We start from the raw sequence: 22,432 nt of genomic DNA on the forward strand, positions 1-22,432 counted from the left end.
ATTTAAGTAAAAAATGTCATCCCACCTCCCTTTTTGTGCCCGCAAGGACTTTCCCATAGCTTAATACACTAAGCCACATCACATCCTACCAGTGTAGATTGAGGGCGAAAAAGGCGTTTTGCTACCCACGCCTTGATGTTGGGACACAGAAGCTGTTTAATACCACCAGAGAACATGACACAGCAGCTCAGGACAAGAGGAGAAGGGTCGTGCATCTGCTAGAAAAGGAAGCTGGAGGAAATCCTAAGCAAGAACATCATTAACTGCACTGGGAGTCGGACTGTCCCCGTTCCTCTGGTCTCCTTCCCAAGTTAAGTCTGGGCAGGGGCTGAACTCCCACCCCATGGAGAGGCACCAGGGCACCTGGCACCATGTGCAGGGTTGCAGAGAGGTAAAATATGACCACAAAGCAAGGGTGCACTGGGAGAGAAAGCTACACCAGGCTCTTCTTCTCTCTGTCTTGACAGGCAGCCTGTTGGAGCCAGGCATGGGCAGGGAATAAACCTCCAGGCTCCCATTGACCCATGAGTAGGTGGGCTGCAAAGGTGACTTGGAACAGAGGAAGGCACCTCTTTGTTATTTGTCAACATAAAAGTGCTTCCAGAAGCTTGGAGCTGATTGAAATTCTGGCTGGGACCTCCTCTCAGTGTCTGATCAGAGAGGAAACCAGTAAAAGTCATTTTGGCTCCTTAATGGCATTCATCTCCCGGCGCAGAAGTCAGGGACTCCAACTCACTCCGCAGCTTTGGAAAATCATTTGTGGTTTTCTAGGAAGCAGGACATACTGAGATTTATAGCGGTGCTGAGGATTAAGTTGTTAAAAACCTGGGAGAATGAGAAATAGCAAGGGGCGTTATCAGCTGCCGTTGTCCCCAAGGCCATACAGGACAATCTGCTGCTGACTTAGGGAGCCGAATTGCCTGAGAGAGGCCGGGGCAGCCTGGGCTTTGGAGCTGGAGGAGGCTGGAAAGCAATTCAGCCGATGCTTAACCTGGCCAGAGTGTGCTGAGTGCTGGGCTCTGCCTGCCCTGGGGTAGCAGGGCAAGCTGCATCTCCAGCTGCTGCAAGGAGCGAGCCAGCAGGGACGGCTGGAGGTTGGCAGTGCCCGGTGACCTTGGGGGTCCAGCTGGGCACCCAGGCACACCACATCTGGTGAAGAAGCACGGGGACCTCAGGGAGCCACCTTCACCTTATGGCTCGCCCAGAGCAGCCCCGAAGGCCAGGAGAGCTGGGATGAGCACAGGCTCACCCCTTTCCTGCTTAGCTGGTGAGAAGTGGGTCACACAGAGCCTTACTGTATCTCCAGGGGACACTGCTAAGCCCTAAACCTGGTTGGGATGGGATCAAAAACCTCCTACAGCTTCCCTGTGGGACTCACACCTCCATCGCATGACCCTTCCTTCTCCTTCACTCCCCTGCCAGGCTGGGTCTCGAGACTTCAGACACTCTGCTGCTCCTCTCAAGTTCTCCCTAACACAACTTTTTTCCCCTCATCCATACCATCCAGTTGTACTTTTGCTGTCCTTTAAGCCACACTCAGACCTTCTGCAGTCACTCAGACCCTCAGCAACAGCAGCAACAAGGGGGATGTGTATGACTGTGGTAACCCGTGACTGTGTGGGATGAGACTCCATGACTCGGGATGTCCTTCCTGGACTTATGAGCATGGTAACAGCACCCAGCCCGCTATCTGAAGCCTTGACTTTGCTGGAATGCGACATGGTCCCTGCAGGAGATCCTCCTTGCACCAAGCGATGCTGCAGTGCTGTATGGCCCCGAGCGACACAGCGCTGTGACCACGAGCATCACCAAATATTGCCTCGCACTGCCAATGCTATAATCGGTGCAAATATACAACAGGACCTGCACATACACAACAGGACCACCTGGCACTGTCTGCCAGGAGAAATAGGAAAGTAAGGGCTCTCCCCGCTGCAGCATGAGGCTTGTCCCCGCCTGACACCAGCACTCATGGCCCCGGATAAGGGGAACCAAAGGCAAGAGCACCCCCACAGCCTGAGGACATCCCCCGAAGGCTTTCCTGCAGAACCAAACCCCGAAGCCGCCCTTGGGTTAAGGTTAAGGTTAGCACACACGCACGCAGAAACAGAGTTTGCTTTATGTGGAAGGGACAAACCCCAAACAAATCCCACGCATCGAGGCCAGTGCCTCAGCTGGTACGGACCAACTTAAAAACCTCCTTAAAATATTACTTGGTGCATATTTTTGGAAGTTAACAGTTAGTTGTACCAGAAAGGTCAGCACAAGCAGGCAGGCAGGCTGGTGGACCACTGCCTGGCCAGGCTCAGCATTGGGGTTCAAGGAGAAAGGGGCTCAGTGTGATAGTTTCAGCTCCACCAAGACCTATTTGGTGCCTGGCAGGCAGGAAAAATGGCACGGACACCCACACCGGTGATGTCCCCCTCCACGCACAGACAGGAGATGCTCTTCAGAGCCTGGGGACCGAGGCAGAGGGGGCGGACGGGGACACCCCGGTGTCCAGCAGCACAGTGCAGGGCTGAGATTTCAGCCGGTCTCCATAGAGCCACCGCGTGCGCTGCGCGGGCACCACACCCCCTTCCCGGCAGAAAGGGCGAACGGGGCCGGGGTTTTGTTCAAGGTGAGGTTTTAAAACCCCGAACCGAACCCGATAAGCCGGGAGGAGGTCAGATTTCCCTGCGACCTGGCTTGCCTGGGGAGGAGATTTGCCTGCTCGCTCCCACGTCTGCGTGCGCGAGTGTGGCTAAACCGCTGCCAGGGCTATTCTTAGAAACAATTGTCTCCCCTGGAAATTTTACATAGAGGCTTGAAACAACTTTTCTCATGCCCTCCCCAGCAGCGAGCGGGCTAACAATGCGGCCGAGAAAGCCTCCTTCCGCGGAGCACGTCTGCGAGGCGTGCAGATACACCCCTACGGGCACCGCTCGCAAACACGGCTATTTATTTGTCTTTTCTGACCCTGGATCCGCAGCAACTTTTCTGCCCTGATTTCGCAAAAGGTGCACGGGGGAAGGGAAAAACGAGCCGGGGGCTTAACCCCTTGGGAAGCCCCCCCCCCAGCTCGGCATTAAACTTGCTGCAGCCATTTGGGAAGGGAAGGAGCAGTCCATCTTAGCGGGGACAAACATCCAGATTGGGGGGGGGGAATCATACACCAGCCCTTCTCCCCCCCACCCTCTCCTTCCCTCCAGTGCAAAAATAAATAATAAAAATACACAACAAACCAACACCCAAAACCCGGTCGCCCAGCTCTTCTCCGTTACTCGCCCACCAAATTCAAGGCTGATTTATTTTTTATTTTTTTTTTTATTTTTTGAAGGGGGGAGGAAAAAGGAGAAGGAAACGAAGCGGCAGAGCAGAGCTGCCCACATTTCTCTCCGCTTCAGATAAATGGAGGGAGGGGGCGTGGAGCCACTCGCACACTGCGGCTGGGCTTCCCAGCGGGATGAAGGGGACCCTGGGGCCACCCCACTGCAGACAAAGACCCCGTTACCTTCTCCCTGTCCCTCGGTAGCTCCTCAGCTCCGCTCCAGGGGCGAGAGCATCCCGCTGCAGCAGCGTCGGAGGCCGCGGCGCTACCGCCTCGCATCCATCTCCCGCACCTCCTTGGCGGCTCGGCAGCCCTGCCACTCCTTTCTGCTGCCCTCCACGGGGTCTTCGGCCTCCTTAGGAGTGGGGCGATGGGGAACCCATTCGCCCCATGCTCCTCTCCGCGATGCCGCAGCCCGCTTTCCCCTTCCTTTCCCCGCTCGCCGGCCCCCGGCTCCCGGCTCCCGCACGGCCGCCGCCGCGCTGTGAGGTTGGAGCTGGAGAGAGAGAAGGAGGAGGAGGAGGAGGAGGAGGGGGAGGAAGGAGGAGGAAGGCGGGAGGAGGGCAGCGAGCAGCAGTTGGCGCTGGGTCATGTGGAACAGATGAACCCGGCTCGGGCCTGCCGACATCTGGGCTCCCCCTCGCTTCTGGGAGGAGGAGGATGAAGGGATGAAGGGATGGAAGGAGGAAGGGTGCAGGGGTTGGGGTATTCACACCCCCCCTCACATCCTCTAAAACCTACGTGTGGACGCCTTGCACGAAGGGGAATGCTCTGAGCACCCACACAGCCCCGGCAGGGAGGAAGAGGAGGGCAGCGAGGGACCAGGGTGGCCGCAGGGCTGGGGGCTTCCACCCTCTCCTGGAAATTTCCCCCTGCCCCCAGCTGAGAGAAGGTGCAGCTTGTGATGCTGCGAAAGCACTCGGACCAGTGGAGGATGCTACCTGGCAGTAAAGCATCTTTACAACCTCACTGGCAGTGGCCCCAGTGCAAGGATATTGCTATTAAATAAAGAAATCAGTCAAAACAGACTGCAGGTAAGCAAAAAGTGCTGGTTTGTTGGCTTATGGGGAACACAGCAAGAAGCACCCACGACACAATGCCTGCGGTTATGGCTCTGACTTGCTACCACTGCTTTGCTCCCCCCTCAACATTTTCTTTCTGGGCCTGGGGTTATTCCCACCACGTAAAACCCCGAGGTTGCCATCGTGCCATGCTCTGGCACAGGGACAGCCCCAGATCGGTCTGTTTTGGGAGGGGAGGTAGGGAGGTGAGCCCTTTCCTTCATCTGTTTTTAGTCAATGAGAAATAGGAATTTTTCTCTTTGCCCTGTAGGAAGGCGACAGAGCCGCTCTCCCAGCACGGTGGTGGTGGGCGGGCCGGGCGTCTGATTTTAGCTGGGGTGTTTCTGGGGTTGATCTGCTGTCAGACCAAAAGCCAGGGCCATGCCAGGAGATCACAGAATCATTAGGGTTGGAAAAGACTTCCAAGATCACCTGGTCCAACCATCCCCCTACCACCAATGTCACCCACTAAACCATGTCCCCAAGCACCACGTCCAACCTTTTCCTGAACACCCCCAGGGACGGTGACTCCACCACCTCCCTGGGCAACCCGTCCCAACGCCTGACTGCTCTTTCTGAGAAGAAATGTCTCCTCATTTCCAACCTGAACCTCCCCTGGCACAACTTGAGGCCGTTCCCTCTGGTCCTATCACTGGTTACCTGTGAGAAGAGGCTGACCCCCAGCTCCCCACACCTTCCTTTCAGGTAGTTGCAGAGAGCAATAAGGTCTCCCCGAGCCTCCTCTTCCCCAGACCAAACAACCCCAGTTCCCTCAGCCGCTCCTCACAGGACTTGTGCTCCAGGCCCTTCACCAGCTTCATAGTCCTTCTCTGGACATGTTCCAGGGCCTCGATGTCCTTCTGGTAGTGAGGGGCCCAAAGCTGAACACAGCACTCGAGGTGCAGCCTCACCAGAGCTGAGTAAAGGGGGGCAATCACCAAGGATTCCCCCCAACTTGGTGTCATCTGCAAACTTACTGAGGGTGCACTCAATTCCTTTATCCAAGTCATCAATAAAGATATTAAGGAGGATTTATCCCAACGCAGACCCCCGGGGAACACCACTGGTGACCGGTCGCCAGCTGGATTTCACCCCATAAATGATGGAGATGCCACAAGCCTGGACATCTCCTCCTCTGCAACAGCCTCAGTGGGCTGTGAAGTACTTTTGGGTGGAAATACCAAAAACCTGAGCACCAATACAGTTCCCTGTCCTTTCTCTAAGGGCACAGACACTACAAAATGGAGCCACATTTGCAGCCACAGACAGCCCCCCCCATCCAGCTCACTCTACCCAAGGGCTGGCTCTGGTTAAGGGCCTAAATATAGAGGTAGCTCTGGTCTCTGGCTGCTGAGGGTCAGGAGCAAGTGGCTGAGGTGGCCTGTCTCTGCCCTGGAGGACATCTGAGGTCAGGACACCATAGCAGGAGGCAGCAAAGGTGCCCATCTCTGCCCCAAGAAAAGCAGGGGGAAAGGTTTTGTTGCAAGGTTAAAGCTATGTCCTGGTGGGGTTTGCTGGGTGCATCCAATCCGGGTCTTGATCAGTCCATGAAGTACCCATGAGGGGCAAACCGGCAAAACACAAGCTTCCAAACATCCTGGAATTTTAATCCCATAATTTCAGGCAAGGGCAAAACTTAAAGCTGCCTCCTAAATTCGGTTTTGCTCTTTTCCTTCAGCTGAGGTCATGGCAAATCTCCAACCGGTTCCATCTTTAGCAGGGGTAGCAAAGAAGCACGTGTGAGCCTGGCCCCCAGCTGTGGTTCAGCCCAGACCATGACCCCTGGTTAGGACCAGGGACGAAAAACCACATTCCCAACCTGCCTCTCACTAAAACTGAAAAAAAATCTGCTTCAAAGGAACGCTCACCATGCGGGTGCCCGCTTGTGCTTGCTGCAGTACAGGAATACGCCAAGGCCCTGGGTTTTGCCCTAGGGGTGGGCAGATCCTTCAAGCAGCAGGGCCCCAAGGCAATTCCCCCACCTGCCGCTGCATGGCACACATTCTCCTTCCCTACACACCCTGCCCTGGCAGGATCTGCCCCCAAACCTGGAGCAAGGCCAGGGCATGGTGCAGCTCATGCAGCTGGTGGGGAAAGAGCTCACCTGGTGGATTAAAGAGGCTGCAAGAGATTGGAAGCCTCTAATTGGGAAGTAATTTGTTTCATGCATAGTAGTAAAAACTAGAAAGCAAGGCTTGCTCTGCCTGGACTGCAATTATCACATTTCAGTGCAGGTGTGGGGAGTTTCATCAGACTTGGCTTGGAATTATAGCCTCCCAGCCTCTCCTTTTGACACAAAGCCTGGATAAGCAGGTATGAGTTTTGGACAAGTCTGGAGGCAGCCAGAAAGCATCCCTTCTCATGGGATGAGAAGAGCTGGTGTTACCATGGTTTTGTCTACTGGAGGTGCCCAAAGAACATCCCATCAGTGTGAGGCTATAATGGATACACCAACATCTTTGGGGCATTGATTGATATTCCAAAGATGGAAGGACCTGGGTCACAAACCAACTTCATGTTTCCTTAATCCTCTAATTCATGATGAAATATTTGTAATAAAAATAAATTACCAGTCTGAGTGAAGATAAAATCCTCTGGGTACCTGATGGAGCTAACAAAGAACCTTGAATTGGGGACTGTTATAATAAAGTGGAAAGATAGTGGAGCATTGTTTCTGCCAAGTGTTCATCACAAAAGCCTAACCAGAAAAAGGTTGTTTTCTCCTGGAACAGGACAAGAAACTTGCTTTGGATCTTGTCTTTGGTTCATTGCACACCTCCTTCCCAAAGACACCCTGGGGCCTGTAAGTAGGGAGGAACATTGCAATGAATGTGGGGCTCACTGTTGGCTCAGGAAAGCCGCTGTTGAAGCCCGCACCAGCCTGATTAAAGCCTGCAGGAGAGCTGCACTGCAGTGCAGGGACAGCACCTTGTGCGACCCAGGCTTTGCTCTCCTCTTCTTCCTCTCCCAGACACACATGCTGCAATTCAGATTTCCTCAAGAGCATCTTTTCAGGGAAAAAAAAAAAAAAAAAGAAAAGAAAACACACACACGACAAACACCATTCACCTCATGCACATACCACTCTAAACCTAGTTATAATTCAGCAGTGGTAGCAAGAGTACTTTTCTTCAAGGAGGTTCTGTAATTTCACAAGGTCTCTGGAGCTGTCAATACCCAAACAATACGACCCAGTAACAAACATTTAGTCTGAAGGCAGCAGAGCTGTTGTCGCTGCGATGATTAGAAGCAGGCAATAGCTGCCTCTCTTCCAAGCTACTTGTATCATGGCAAGACCCAGAAAGACAACAGTAACCCAAATATTTAACTTTGACATACGCAGAGGGAAGCCTCCAGCAAGCAGCTGCCTGTGAGCCGAAACAACAACATGCTGATTTCTTTTTGTTGGTTCCCGATAAGCAAGGAAGAAACACCGTGGCCTTGTGCTGGAGAGTCACTGTTGACAATTCACTTCCACTCTCTTTAGCAAAGATTAAAGTACCAAAATACTTTACAGAGAACGTGGGGATAGGACCGCGGGTGCCATCAAAATGTGTGAGCTGTTACATGAACATTTCTCATGTTTTCGGAAAAGCTTAATGAATATTGTCTATCCTGGAACTGCATTAATTAGCACTAACGAGTTGGAGGAGACGTCTTGTCACCAAGCAATGTTCACACTTACACGACGATTTGCATCCATAAGCGGCGCAGCGCGTTACAGGAGTCAATGCCTTTCCCCCGTATGGCACATCAGAGACCCCTGGGAGGTGAGGAGAAGGCTTTCAAAGAACATTTAGGATGTGCTGAAGGTATCTAACTGCCAGGCTTCCTGTGGGAGGTGTTTAAGGGCCTCACTCCCATTGATTGCCCAACCTGCAATTTTTGAGTGGCAGTAAAAGATTCTGAAAAGTTCTGAAAGTTAAAAAGCAACATGGCCCTAAGTGACTTAGGACCTGAAAACCATTTTCAGAGCTGATATAAACCTTTAGGCACATGAATCTTACTGTGAATCAATGCAGCTGGTTTATTCTCTCTATGAAGTGTCATCCAGCCCCGGAAGATGAAGCATCAGGTTAGCCTTAGAGTTAATTCATGCAGTTCCTCTGAAATTCTTGGTATAGCAAGCTCTTGTCTGTCCATGAGCTCTGATATAGGTTGGACGGAGAAGAAGCTACTGTCCTACCCTCTGTCCAGTGGAGAAAATTTATATCCTCCATGCAGCAAATGTGCCTTGACACAGGGAAGAAGAAACTGGACTGATACGACCCAGCCGGCCACCCAAGCCACAAAGCTGCTCTCATCCATTTCTATGGACCATGGCCAGTGAGAGAGAGAGATGAAGAGCTGCGTGTGCCACTACTGAACCTGTCCCCATTTCTTCATTTTTCCTTCTAAATCAGACTGGGATGAACTACGTCCTTGAGATAGCTCATGCTGAGTTTTGGAAACCAGGTGGAGACCACGGTGGATCTCATTCAGAAATGTAAAATGCCATCACTCAGGAGCAAGACTTGACTCATATAACTGGAAGAGCAATGCCAACTGCCACGGCACAGCACACTTCAGACTGGGAATATCTCCAAGCTTGCTGTGTGGACCATGAGATGTTTCTAATTAAGCCTTTCACTGAAGCGCTTCACTTCGGAGATGAACCGTGGGTGTTATTTCCCATGCCATACTTTCATTAATTTCCAGCACAATCCCTTAAGTAATTGGGGCACAAGAGGAGGGGGGGAATGGGAGAAGCAGGACTTTAGCTTTGGACAAAATAAGCCTCTAGGGCATCTGATTAATTTTCACACAGGCTTAAAGGATCTGGAAAGCTGAAGAGGGAAGAAAGCAGACCTTGACATTCCCAAAGAGCCAGTGCAATAAATCCCCATTCATTAGGCAAAGAAAGTGCATGCCGGCAGGATGCTGAGCTATTAGACAGCAAATGAAGCTGAGCTGGCCCATCTATAACCTTCTGCCTTCGTGAGGCAGCCAGAATGCATGGTGGGGACAATTCCAGCTGGTTGGTGCTACGACCCATGGGGTCACAAATCCTGCCTGCTGCCTCCAGCTCCAGCCTGGGGCTGGCACGAGAGGGACACGAGTCACGTGGAAGTCACCCGTGTCCCAGTTAGCTCCGGGTAATCCCAGCCTCTAAGAGGCCAAACAAAACAAGCAGCTGAAATGTGAATAAAAGGGAATAAAGATGACCTAGGGGTATCGCCAGCCATCCCTGGGTGATCCATGCCTCGCTGGGGTGATGCCAGAGGAAGGGGTATTCTTGCAGTCCCCCTTCTTTGCACCAATCCAGGGCTGGGGGCTAGGAGAAGACAGAAGGAAATCTTCCTGATGGAAAGGGATGGGACCCACCCCTGTCTTTGCAGAAGGAGTAGGAGGGGTGAGGGGTTCCCCTGTGTAATAGGAATTCCTTCTCCCCCCACGGGGTGGAGGAGACACATGGAGTCCTGCTGCCCTTCTTCTAAGCTAAGTGAAGCTCTGGCTCAGGATATTTTTGCTATTCTCAGAATAAAACCAGAAATTGCCTGAAAGCGTAGCCATACAGGAAAGAGTGGGCCTCATCTGTCCCTAAAATGGGCTACATGCTGGTAGGAGATGGGGAGGCCTTGCCCCAGGGGAGGAGAAGAGCAGGGGTGTCGGAGATGGATATGAAGGCAAAGAGGAAAACCAGAAACCAGTCACACTGTTGGCAGCAGAGGCCTGGAGAGATGTTCTTAGACCAGTGATGTGGTACGGAAAGAAATAAAACGCCACCAATAAGAGGAAATCTCATTTCTACAAAGGCTAGTGGGCCACCTCCACGTCTGCGAGGGAACCACTGAGTAAATGGCAAAGGAGAAAATGGCAAGAACCTGAGAATAAGGGTGAAGAAAGATGAGTTCTGCTCCCCACCCTTTCCTCAGATGTCACAGCTAACCAGTGCTGGTGAAAGCCTCCCAGGAGCCTTCTCGGACGACAAAAGGCAGCAGAGGTAATTGTGAAGGACATAAAATGAGTCAGCGGAGTGCTCTGAGCCCAGAAACACGCCTTCTGAAAGCAAAGTCTCTGTAGCTCTTGGATGGGGCTGCATAACAAAGCAGTTTCTTGTACAGAAGAGGAAAACAGACTAATTCTTATTTTATTTGGCTATTGTGCCCTTTGCATTTAGCATGATAACAGATAAGAAGAATATTTTTGTAGTTTTACACTGCCTTCCACTGAGGATCACAAAACTTACACTTGTTGGAAAAGCTTTGTATTTCAAAAGGTACCACATTTTGCAGAAATCCTGAGGACATTCCAAAATGGCATTGAATTAATTGTTGACAGATTTTGCTAAATAAATAAATGAAAAAAAAAATCAAAAGCCAGTTAGACAATGCTTTTTAGACAGCATCAAAAAAGGCTCATGAGTACTTCAAATGCCTTTAAATGAAAAGAACCTCAGCTACTCTACTTTCTTATGTGAAATTATTTTTCCAGCCACCGTACTCAGAAAAAAGGATCAATATTAAAGTGACACAGCCAAATGACAATCTTAGCAATTGAAACAAAAAATGTGCTGCAAGCTTGCTTGCCAATTTCTATTACTTTTCAGGCATACTGTTTTGTTTCTTCAAAATGTTTTTCTCTCATCCATCGCTTGCCCTCGAAACAGCACCAGAAAGGCCTCCTGACTATCGCAGGAAATAGCTGCTGTAGCCAAAGCTGATGTAGGTGTTAGCAGGGGGTAGCCTAATTTCAGATGCAGTTGTGATTTTTAAGGTAACCTTTTCTCCTTATTGAAAGTTTTCGCTGTCTCTGAGGCAAGATCATTACCTAGGTTGAACAGATGGGAACACGGAGGCATAGGGAGATCAATTTACCTGGGTAAGGTCCCATACCAAATCAGAGAGAAGTCTGGAAATAAATCACATACCTTGTGATACTGAAGCCTTTGTGCAAACTCAAGACCCTTCTTTTTCCCCCAGCTAATGAATTGGGGATTAACAAAGGCTGCTCCATTTCTTACAGTTTAATCGGTAATTTCTACTTCACACTTTGGTTTGCTTTGGCTTTTTTTTTTTTTTTTTTTTAAATCTTTATGAGGCAATCCTTGCAAAGAGAGAAAGCAAACAGAAAATAAATCTCCAAGCAAGTAAGACCTCATGTCATAAAAGAGCAATGAAGAGATCTCATTTGCCAGAAAATATTTATCTGACCAATAATGTTTGCATGTAGGCCCAGTCAATTGCTTTAATAGCAAGCACTCAAAGTATATTTAACATGAAAACATTTAAAATGGGCTGAGCATCTTCTAAATAAACAAAGAAATAGTCATAATTGTACTCTGCTAGAGCCAAAGACTCAGTGTTACTTGATTTATTGTTTAACTTGAGTCTAATTGCTGCGTATCCGACGTCGCTGGGAGCATGGGCTTCTATGGTTCATCTGACCACAATTTCCTTTTCATTACTGAAGCATACCAGGAATAAAACCCAGCTCTCCTGATACCCTGTCCAGGGCGGTCACCACAAGACTATTAACCCTCAGCTAAGGCGATTGAAGCACTTGATTAATTCCCTCCATAAAGGTTGCTCATTTCCCCTCCATAAGCAGTGGCCTGGTTTCTGAGCACCCTGTGGTCTGCCCAGTTTGCTCCAAAAAAAATCTCTGCGAAGGTTCAGGTTGGAAATTAGGAGACATTTCTTCTCAGAAAGAGTGGTCAGGTACTGGAATGGGTTGCTCTCCTGCTCTCTTTTACAGGAAGAGATGGAGGTGCCTGTCTCCAGACAGTGTGCTGATTCCTAAGAAGTTAGCGTTAAACATCTAATACCCACGTTGGGTATAGATCTGACCTGGCCAACACTACCTGAGAGCTAGGATTTGCAGGCAGGATGCTGGATGTGCACCAAAGCACCTTTTCCCCTCACCAGCTTTCTCTCCCAGAAGCAGAAGGCAGAAGACATTTGGTCTCTGAAGACTGATCAACCCTATCAGCTGCTCAATTACCATCAAAAACACAGTTTGCTGACCATTATAAATGTAGTTTCTGCAACTCCACAACATCATTGCAGTCTTTGGGCTACAGCAAACTAGGTGTGTGTGTTTTTTGGATGGGGAAGGATGGGCTTGTGATGAGGTCTGTTCTCTCCCACCCATTTCTCAGAGACATTTTGTCTCTCGCCATCCTATCCTCGTCTATAACCCACATTTGATCACAACACACTTCCCTGTCTCTTGGGAGTGCTGTGAATTATAGCTCATTAAACCTTGAGAAGTGAATATGGACTTTAGCATAACACATAAGTCAACACTTGCTAAGCTGATATTTCTTGCTCCTTGGGCTTGCTATATTTCAAAAAAAAAGGAGAAATTATTTTCAGATTAGCTATAGCAGTGTATGTCACTGGTCGGATAGAATACACTGCAATTAAGCTACACAACAAACAAAATAATGTTTGGCTTTTGGCTTTGCAGGAATGCTATGATGCCGACTGCAATCTTTGTTTATAAGATTTTGAGTACATTTAAAACATTTTCAGATTAAGTGTGTTGAGAGGGTTGTTATTAAAATGATTCAGCAGGCTTATGGTTGGCTAGATACATATTTTTGGGTACAACAAGTCTTTCTGTGGCAGTTCTCATGGGAGACTGCATGGGAGAAAGAGAGGAAATAAAACTCGAATGCACCACTGTCCCTGATGTTTGCAATATCACTGCTTAGCTGCAGCATATAACAGAACCATAATGGGTACAAACACCTGTGAGGAGTTGACTGCATCTGTGCATGATCCTTTGCACATTCAGGATGTAGCTAAGGAAAATAATGACGAAAGGCTCCCCCATGCCTTGTCTGCTAATTGCTTGGGAGCCACCACCTTAGATGGAGAGCACAGCCTCACTGATGTCCGAGCACATCCTCGCTGATGTCCTGGCAGCAAAGGGGCAGGACTTTCTGCTCGCCAAGGACCAGGGCTTGGATGCACCCACATCTACCAGGCACATGGGCAGAGCAGGCTCACGCTCCCCCAGTGGTTTTGTACCATCTCAGAGGGGCAGCAATGCAATTTCTCCACTGCAGCTCAGGCTCCTGGATTAGAGAAATGCTCATTTCCCCTTTTCCCAGCCCCCCCGCAGTCACTTCTTCCCCTCACCTTGCTTCCAGAGGCAGCTGCCTTTCCGCCGTGGCAGTGACCTTACACAGGGGCGCCAAATCTCATGATAGATAACATTCTCCTGAAAACCTGCTCTTCTGGACTGCTTCCAGTAGGTGAAGGAGAAGAGAGACCAACTCTGTGCTTTTTAATTAATTATGTTATTTTAGGGCTTTATACTTTTTGACCATTAGCACTTTTAAAAACAGAGCTTGCTTTACTGGTTAGAATGAAAGAATTAATTTGACACATTAGCTAATTATTTTTTTTTTTTTTACTGTCTGGTGATGCACACTTGCATATAGGAGACCCTCTCGTAGTCCATTTTATAATACCAGCAATCACTTTTCATATAGGTTCACTTATTCTTGGTTCATGAAAGACTATTGTTCTTGGTGGGTTCAAAAAGTTCAGCTGCCAGCTTCGCATGAGGCAAAGACTGAAATAAATGGGAACTAAATGAGAGGAAAATGGGCAAGGCCAATAGTTAAAAGATAGAAACTCCTGTGTAAGAGGAAAAAAAAAGTTGTTAATTAAAGCTCTTTCTCCATAATTTGCCTGGAAACACAGAATGAAAAGCTGACCTGGGTGGTCTTGTTTCAAAGGACACAAAGTTGTTTGCTTTGTGGAATTCCTGCAGGAACAGGCGGAAGTTTTTTTCTGTCCCAAGTAGGAGAAAGGAGTCAAGTGCGGAAACAAGTGCTGGGAGGCAGGAGGTGGGCAGAAAACAGGAAAAATGCTGCCTGTAAAACTGATCCTAGAAATTGACAATATTGACATCAATCAAAAGGGTGAGCAGTCAATGAGTTTTGTGTTGCTGATGATGGCCCAGCATGGGGACAAGACTGGCGATGTACCGAGCACAGCATAAAAGACAATTTTCCAGCACTGAGATTACACTTGCAGAGCACCCTCCATGCTCTGCATCCCACACCATACCATCAAGCAATATAATTGTAATGCTGGTAAATTAATGGGACCAGCCCGAGGACATGATGAACATGCTGGCGGCTGCTACTCATACTGGGGCACCAGCCACCCAGATGGGCACAAGCACAGAGACATGACATCCCAAGGAATGACTCACATTTAATCCAAAATGTAGCCCAAATTTTGGCCAGAAACCCAAGACAAGCCTCGGGCAAAGCAGGACCAAGGAGCCAGGGGCTGCCACCACTGCTGTGAGCCCAGACCAGAGACCAAAGGATGGGGACAGCCCAGTCTAGCTTGTCAACCCAAGAGGATTAAACTGGGAAAACTTATCCATTAATAAAATGCTGCCGGTATTGTCACTCTGACAACTAATTTAAAGGGAACAAGCTGCCTGTGCCTCCCAGTGCCCTATTTGTACACAGGTCTTCCCCTAAATTGTAATCACCGTTTTCCTCCTCCTTCCTCTTTACGGCTATCATTATCATTACTGGAATTATTGCTGTACAAACAGAGCGTCTTTCCATGTGAGACGATGAAGTTACAGTTTCACTCCTAGATGGCAGTATAAATTATTACACAGGCTACCCTATAATCTTTGGTCATGTTGTACGGCACAGTAATTGATTCCCAAGTCACTAAAGCTAACTAACCTGACTGTAAATCTAATGCATGAGCAGTGTTTGCTATTAAAAAGTCAACATCTACAATAGTTACTACACTGCAATTACTGGGAAAATGCTGATTTGCTCTAGGCTCTAGGCAGGGGATAATTGTAGCCTCTCTCGAGACCTTGAGTGTGATCATTGGTGGTGAACAGAGGCGTTTTTCCAGTGGTGGTCACGTAGTGCGTGTCCCTGCACACTCACACCCAGAGCCGTACAGCATCACTATCCCTGTCACACACAGCCACCAATGCTGGGCTGGGTCCTTTCAAATGCATGTGGCCAAAATCGATAAACCCTCTAGGAAGAGCACGCAAATTCAGATTTTGAGCCAGCGCAGATCTTTGTGGCTTCATTAAAGTGCAAATATTGCGTTGATACACCTGATGGAAACCTGCTGCTTTCTGCTCCCACTTAGGCAGTGGGGTCAAGAAATCCTATGGCCTCTGAATTTAGGCCTCGTGGTTAGATCCTACTTAGAAAAATGAAGATATTTCATATTTAATTTTCTAATTTAAGGGCCACATATTGGATAACTGCAAAGCATGCTCTGTACGTTTATGCTTTGTAGATGGAGAAAAATTGGGGAAGCATGCAGCAGCCACTGCTTTGCTCTTCAGCCACAGTGGAGAAGCTCTGGGCATCAGGACTTGGCTGGTCTCTGTCCTGGTGGCTTTCCATGGCACCACGAGGATGAGGAGAAGGCTACAAGGCTGCTGAGTTTCCCCACAAGGAGGACGGCGAATGTCAAGGCCATTCCACTCATCTCAGGGCAGGAAAGCACAACCCTTTAGAGGAGCTGATTTCAATAACAGGTTTCCAAGTATTTTATGTAGGGCTGTGCAAAATATCTGGAGGGAAATCTGGAAGTCATTCCTTTTCATGGCTTTCACTAGAAGTTCCTTTTCCTGCTGATTTCCCCTTGCGAAGCAACAAGAAAGCCCAAGCAAATAAACAAGGCAATCCATAGGAAATACCCTATATCCCTCTCATTTTTTTCTCCCCCTAAAAAAAAAAGATCCTTAAACCAGTGTAGGGCTGAAGATGGCTTGCTGCTTATGACAAAGAAAAATGAGAATCTGCCACCCACTTTGACGTAAAATTGACTTTTTTTTTTTTTTTGCTAAACTAGTGAAGACAACTGATTTCTACATTACCAAGTGACCAGGGACAAAATGACATAAATTATGGCGAAGGGTTGTAAATGTCATTTTTATGCACTCCCTGGCAGAAACAGCGAATAATAATCATAATAAAAAAACGCTTAGGAAGAGCGATTCATTTGACCCTACGGCTGAACGCTAATGAGCTCGGGTGCCAAAGCAGCAGCCTGCTGCTGTTAGCACGGTGTGGGCACGCTGCTTCGGCCACATCTCCCAAACCCTGGCACCTGCAGGCGGGCATTCAAACTGAGCCCGATGAGCAGAAGGAGAAAAGCTGGAGGGAAGGAAGAGAAAAAAGAAGGTGGTGAAAAAAAAAAAAAAAAAGAAAAAGAAAGCCAGATGTAAGGGAATAGTTTTTTAAACGAGTCCGTTTAGCAGTGCCTGTATTGCAGTCGAGCATCATTTTAATGGCGTGGCTGCTCATACATCATCGTGCTAACGAGGTAATGAGTAACTAGGTGCCTGTGTGTTATGCGACGCTTTATTTCCACTGAACAACCTGAATCCTAAAATGTTTGAAAAGCAAAAACAAACAGCTGGGGTGCTTTGGGAATGATGGTAAGGGAGGGAGAGTGCTCAGAGTTGTCCCCTGGGCAGACGGCGGGGTTTTGCCGGGCTCCTTGCTCGGCTGACACATGAGCTGGGCTTAGCTCAGCTCCTGCAGAGAGGAGGAGGAAGAGGCCCCTGCCCTATCTCAGCCCCCAGCTCGCTTGGGAAAAAAAGAAAAAAGCAGCCTGCCTTTACCACCAATTACCCTGCAACAGGCTGGGGCTGCACAGAGCACCGCCACCTGCCTCCTGACCACCAAAAATTCCCCCCAAAACCATGCAGTCTGCAGCAGGACCAATGCACAAGGAGCTGGGTGCTCACGGCGGGACCAAAATGTTAAATACCTCCAGCATGCTCATTTATTTATCACTTCTTCAGCCTACAGTAACTACAAGCAATAATTGGACTGTGCTCGGCGGAGCTGGATTGATTTGCTACTTAATAATAAAACCAGGCCCTCCGTTGATAATGGCATCCCTAGAAACCAGGAGGTTGGGTGAAAAATGCATTCAAGGCACAATGCTAACCCCAAGAGCTCACGTGGCTCCCCATGCAGAGCAGGACCTTTGCCAGATGCAAATTTCGTACTGGCGACTGTTAAAACATGCTCTTTGTGGCCTCCCAGGCCTTTGACAGAATATTTACCAACTTTGGCATTGCCGCTGCTTAGCATTTTGACAAAGGATGGCCAAACACAGCTCCTTTTTTTTTTTTCCATAGCTCATGGTTTTCTGAAGGTTGTGGCTCACCCCTGGTGCAATCTGCGGCGGCTGCCGGTTGCCTCAGAGTGAAAAGTGGCATTTGGAGTTAATTAGAGAGCAGCTTGGGGAGCCAGACCGCCCCAAACCCCTTCTTCATCTGCAGCCAGAGGAGCCTAAAGAGATGCAAATATCACAAATCGGGCCCCTGCCGTGCAGTGCTCTGCAGATGGACATTTGTGCAAGCATGGGTGTTTCCCTAGCACTGCTCCTTGCAGCATCCTTGGGGCATCACAGCATCCTGCATGGATGATACCTCCTAGGACAGCTATGCCTCAAATCGCTCCAAAAAACCACTTGAGACTGCTTTGCATTGGGACAGGCTTCAGGAAAGCCAAGAGGAGCGATTGGTTGCTCAGCACACAAGTTAGGGACACAGTCAGCTTCAAGGTGCCACCTCCCCATGAAGATTGCCCAACCTCATGTGAAAATAAGAAAAAAAGCCAAGTGCTTGAGGCATGCACACTAAAGGAGACAAGAATGTGATGGGAATGAGAGCATTGACCACCACATGCTTGCCCACATGCCTGCTGCTCTGGGCAAAAGCACACACAGCACAGGCTTGCCTGCCTTGGAAATGCCCAGGACCTCTGTGCCCTCCATCATCCTGCACCTGCAAAATGCTTTGAGCAGTCCCAGCCCCACAGCCACGTCGCATGGGATCCACATCTGGTGCCTTTACTCTCGGCTGGACCGAGGTAGGCAGTGTAGTAAAATCAAAATGCAGCCATCACGTAGGTAATGACCCGTGCTGAGGCTGCGGTTGTGCTTGGTGCCACGGCTGCAAGGGACTGTTGGTGGAGGAGACGCTGTCAGAAACGCTTTGCAGGAGCATGAGTTTGGGGAACGTGTGCCCTTCTCTTCCTATTACATGATTTTGAAAAGATGCCTCGCTCTTGTAATTGGCTTATCATTATAATGATGTAATTATGGTTTATAATTATCCACGGATAATTATAAAAGAAAGAGAGGGTGAAAGCGGGACTCCGGCTGAACTTGGTAGGTTTTCATTTGGAAGGTCTCAGTTCTGCCCTAATCCAGTCTCATGGTTGCACCGACCTGGAGGCAGATCCTTCTGGGGTTGTGTGCCAGGCAGTTACAAAGATGGGCGCTCGAACACTGGCTTTTTTTTCTACTTGGATCTGCATTCCTGGCACAAGAAGCAATACCCTAACTCAGAACCCACCTTCCCCTCCTTGGATTTACACGCATACTCGATTCAGCTTGCTGCTAGAAGAGCGGCAGTCTGTTTCTTGTTCTGTGGACCACCTTCTCATCTATATGCATATGTAAATGGGTAAATTTGATGTATTTTTTGCTCTAATGATGCATGTATCCGAGTGAAAACCAATGGCTGGCTGTGTCAAAGCAATTCTGAAGGCAATCCTGAAGCTGCCGTGCTTTACGTACACCACAGTTTCATCAGCCTTTATGCACCAGAGATGGCTGGAGCTTCCCAGCTGTGACAGATTGTGTTTTGGTCGTTTGAAGTTGTAGGACTGCTCCTTGCCTGCCCTAAACATCATTAAATAGAATAGAGTAATGCAAAGTGGGCAGTGATGGGGAAAAGTCCTTCCTGGTGAGCACCCAGCAGACAGCAGAGAAGTGGAGCAGGTGGGGATTCCTCCAGCCCCATCACTTTGGTCTCCCCTGCAGTGGGTGTGAGGTCCCATCTCTCTTTCCAGGGTTTATAGGATTATGTGTGAGGCCTTCTTCATTTGATTCCCCCATTATTACAGTGTCATCACTGAGGTCCTGCCAGGGAGATGCCTGGGTCAGGGAGTGGGCTCTCCTTCCCTGTCACCTCTCAGTTACCCTCAGGGCTGGGGGACTAAGAGAGAAGCGTTCCCAGATGATGCGTGGGTCTTCTGCTGTGCACCACCTTTCCTCAGCTTTGGTGGCCAAGGGGGAAGGAGATGGGGAGGTTGTGCAAGAAGGCAGTCTTAGCATAGAAAACGCAGGCAAAGGCTCACATCTCGATGTCCAAGACTGCAGGCAAAGTGAACTTAAACCAGTCCTACCACTGAATGTCCTAGCTTGATGGAATTAAAGAAATGCCAAATCATCACATGACTATACATCCTGGTGGGGCAAAGTCTTCTGATCCTGCCTTGAGCTCAGTGGTACCTTCTTTTCACCTTATATTTCACCTTCAGCTTTGGAAATCTTACAACCATAGAATCGTTAAGTTTGGAAAAGACCTCCAAGATCACCTGTCCAACCACCGTCATCTGGTCCAACCATCAAACACATCACAGCTTCTATGAAAATCAGATTCTCTTGGTCTGCTCAAAGCAAACTCTTCCATGGAGAATGATGTGAATGGCAAGAATCTATCCTCCTTTTTCTGTGTCTGTAATGAGCCCAGCTTTTCCACAAATCTCATCTCTGAACACCTGGCATGGGGGAGCTGGGTGGTAGAAACTCATAGCATGAGCCAAGAGCTACTTTATTCTGCAGATTTGAATATTTTGAAATATTTTAGATTTTATACATTCTCCTTCAGCCTATGCAGATTATATATTATCTTCACATAAATGTGTATATTCTTATTCTTATCCTTCTATAAGGAAACATAATTTATTCTTATTCTCCACACAGGAAATGAGCTTCCTGAAACCACAGCTACAGGGCTCAATTTTTCAGCTCAGGTGGCAAACGCAATGGTATCAGTGGGGACAACGGATGCAACGCGTCACGTTGGCCATGTGGATGGCCATCCCAACAGGGGTGCCAGCTGCATCGTTACGATACCCTCTGGCAGTGGCTCAGCAGCTGTAAGAGTGTGCAGAATTAGTAATAAATTAAAAGCATCCTGTGAACGTTGTTGCAGGATATGATTAATTTTCACATGTGCCAATACCACGGCAAGTCAGATCCTCTGCTAGCATAACGCTGATGAATTCTTGACTGCAGGACTTGTCGTGGTATGTGCTCGCTTGAGACTCCTAGCCAGTTTGGCCATATCAGCATATATTATACTGGCTCCTGCATTCAAGGTCAGATCCTGGTGAAATTAGCAATTTACGGCAGGGAAAAGTTTGCCTTGCAGCAATGGATGAAGATTAATATGAGTTGCTTTGCATGCTAATCATTGCATTTCAGGAAAACATACGAGATTTGTAGATCTGGGGAAAAAAATCCCAGGATGTTTTCTGTTTTCAGGATTTCTGTTTTTCTGTATTCATTTTATTTTGTTTTGTTTTGTTTTGTTTTGTTTTGTTTTATTTTATTTTATTTTATTTTATTTTATTTTATTACAATTTTAATGAGAAACCTTGAAGAAGAAGACTTGATTTGGTCACTGTTCCACTAAACCCCATCCTCCCCTTCTCTTCAGGCACAGTGAGCAGAATTTTCCTGCCATGATGAATTGCACAACTAGGAGGTTTCATTCAGAACCAGAACAGAATCCAAAATGTTAAAACACTAGAAACTTCCTCAAAGTGGAATAACCTATCACGTCCAGGTCTTAATCAGCATTGCTGGGAAAGATTTTAGGATTCATTGCATCCCCCAAGCTTTTGGAGATAATTGCAACAATTGTCCTATGTTGCTTTCCTTTTAATGCAATACTAGGAGAGTGTTTGCAAAGCTGCGATGTATGAACTGAGTCTAGACAAAGCCCCTGCAAAACGTTGATGTGCAGAATAAAAAAGTGCTTCCAGATCTGAGGACCCCCTGCTGGATTATAACCTGCAGCACATTTCCAGGTGATTTGGAAGCCTAAAAGTTTGAAGTTTCCATGTCAGAGAGTAACAAGGCAACAGCTGGGGGTGGGCTGGCTTTTCCCCAGGTCAGAAGTCACTGCCCATGGTTGTTGGCAGGAGTGTGCTCATGGGGCTGGGGGCTCAGGACCCCACTCACCTCCTTCCTGGGCAGGATTTGCTCCGTGCTGGGAGATGGGAATTAGTGACTGCCCTAGGTCAAAGGGAGCTTGCACGGGTCCAAGCCACAAACTCAAGAGCCAGAAGAGACCACAGTGGGCAGAACCACTAGACAAATTTTGGGACTAAAGTATGTTGTGAAATACAACATCCATTGCAACATGGAAGGGAAAGTGTGGGGAGTGCTGGCTCCTCTGCTCCGCTCCTCACCCTGGTGCCTGTTCCCACATCCCATAGAAGCAGCTGACCTGACCCAGTTCTCCCTCAGTCCACTGCAAACCCACTGCCATAATTCACATTTACCCCAGTGTGACCACAGACTGAATTCAGCCTTTTAACCTTTCCCATTTCCCATCCCAGTGTCCTTTCCCTGGACTTATTTCAGCCCTGCAAGGGGAATGGGATGGGTACAGCCTGCTATGGCTGAAATATCCTAGATGGGAAAGAAATTCCTAACGTATCTCCGTGGATACTTGTCTCCCACAGCACGATCAACCACCATGCGTGGCAGAAAGAAATAAAACGAGAAAAAGCCATTTCTGGAGAGCTATGGGGTGGAAAACCCGTTCTTTGATGAGCAACTCGCCTAGGCAGCTTTCGGGCTGTGTTTTCCTGGTGTTTGGGAGGAGCAGGTCTTGCGATGACACAATCGTGTCCCTGCTGAACTGTTGGCCTTTGCAGCCTTTGGGTTTCCTGGTGACTTTTAGAGAAGGGCCCTGCTCACTCAGCCGTGTTTACCCAGCTGCCGGAGCCTCTTCGGGGCTGCAACGCACGGGGGTCAGATGTAGCATCAGGGATTGTGGGAAAGAGAAAAGCAAAAAGTTCAAGGAGAAAAAAGTTCAAGGAGGATAAAAACCAAGGAAGAAATCCTGCTGGAAAAGCTGTATTTAAGCATGGGATAGCCACGTGTGTGAAATCCCTCATCCCCCGGTTGGGAGTGAGGGGGTGTTCCAGGTGGGATCAGTGCGCTTGGTGGCCGTG

General features: G+C 48.5%; 1 protein-coding gene across 8 annotated transcripts in view; it reads right to left on the reverse strand.

Annotated features, from left to right (window-relative positions):
- Positions 1 to 22,432, reverse strand: part of FRMD4A (FERM domain containing 4A) — a 362,715-nt gene that overhangs the window by 137,872 nt on the left and 202,411 nt on the right. Inside the window, exon 1 of one of the 8 annotated variants that reach the window (XM_048062547.2) lies at positions 3,494 to 3,731. The exons of the other annotated variants lie outside the window; for them this stretch is intronic. Coding sequence (XP_047918504.2) covers positions 3,494 to 3,589 — 96 coding nt within the window. The 5' untranslated portion in view covers positions 3,590 to 3,731. Of the gene's footprint in view, positions 1 to 3,493; positions 3,732 to 22,432 lie in introns of those variants that run through there. 8 annotated transcript variants of the gene reach the window in all.

Source organism: Anser cygnoides, chromosome 1, assembly GCF_040182565.1.
Source record: "Anser cygnoides isolate HZ-2024a breed goose chromosome 1, Taihu_goose_T2T_genome, whole genome shotgun sequence".
NCBI classification, from domain to species: Eukaryota; Metazoa; Chordata; class Aves; order Anseriformes; family Anatidae; genus Anser; species Anser cygnoides.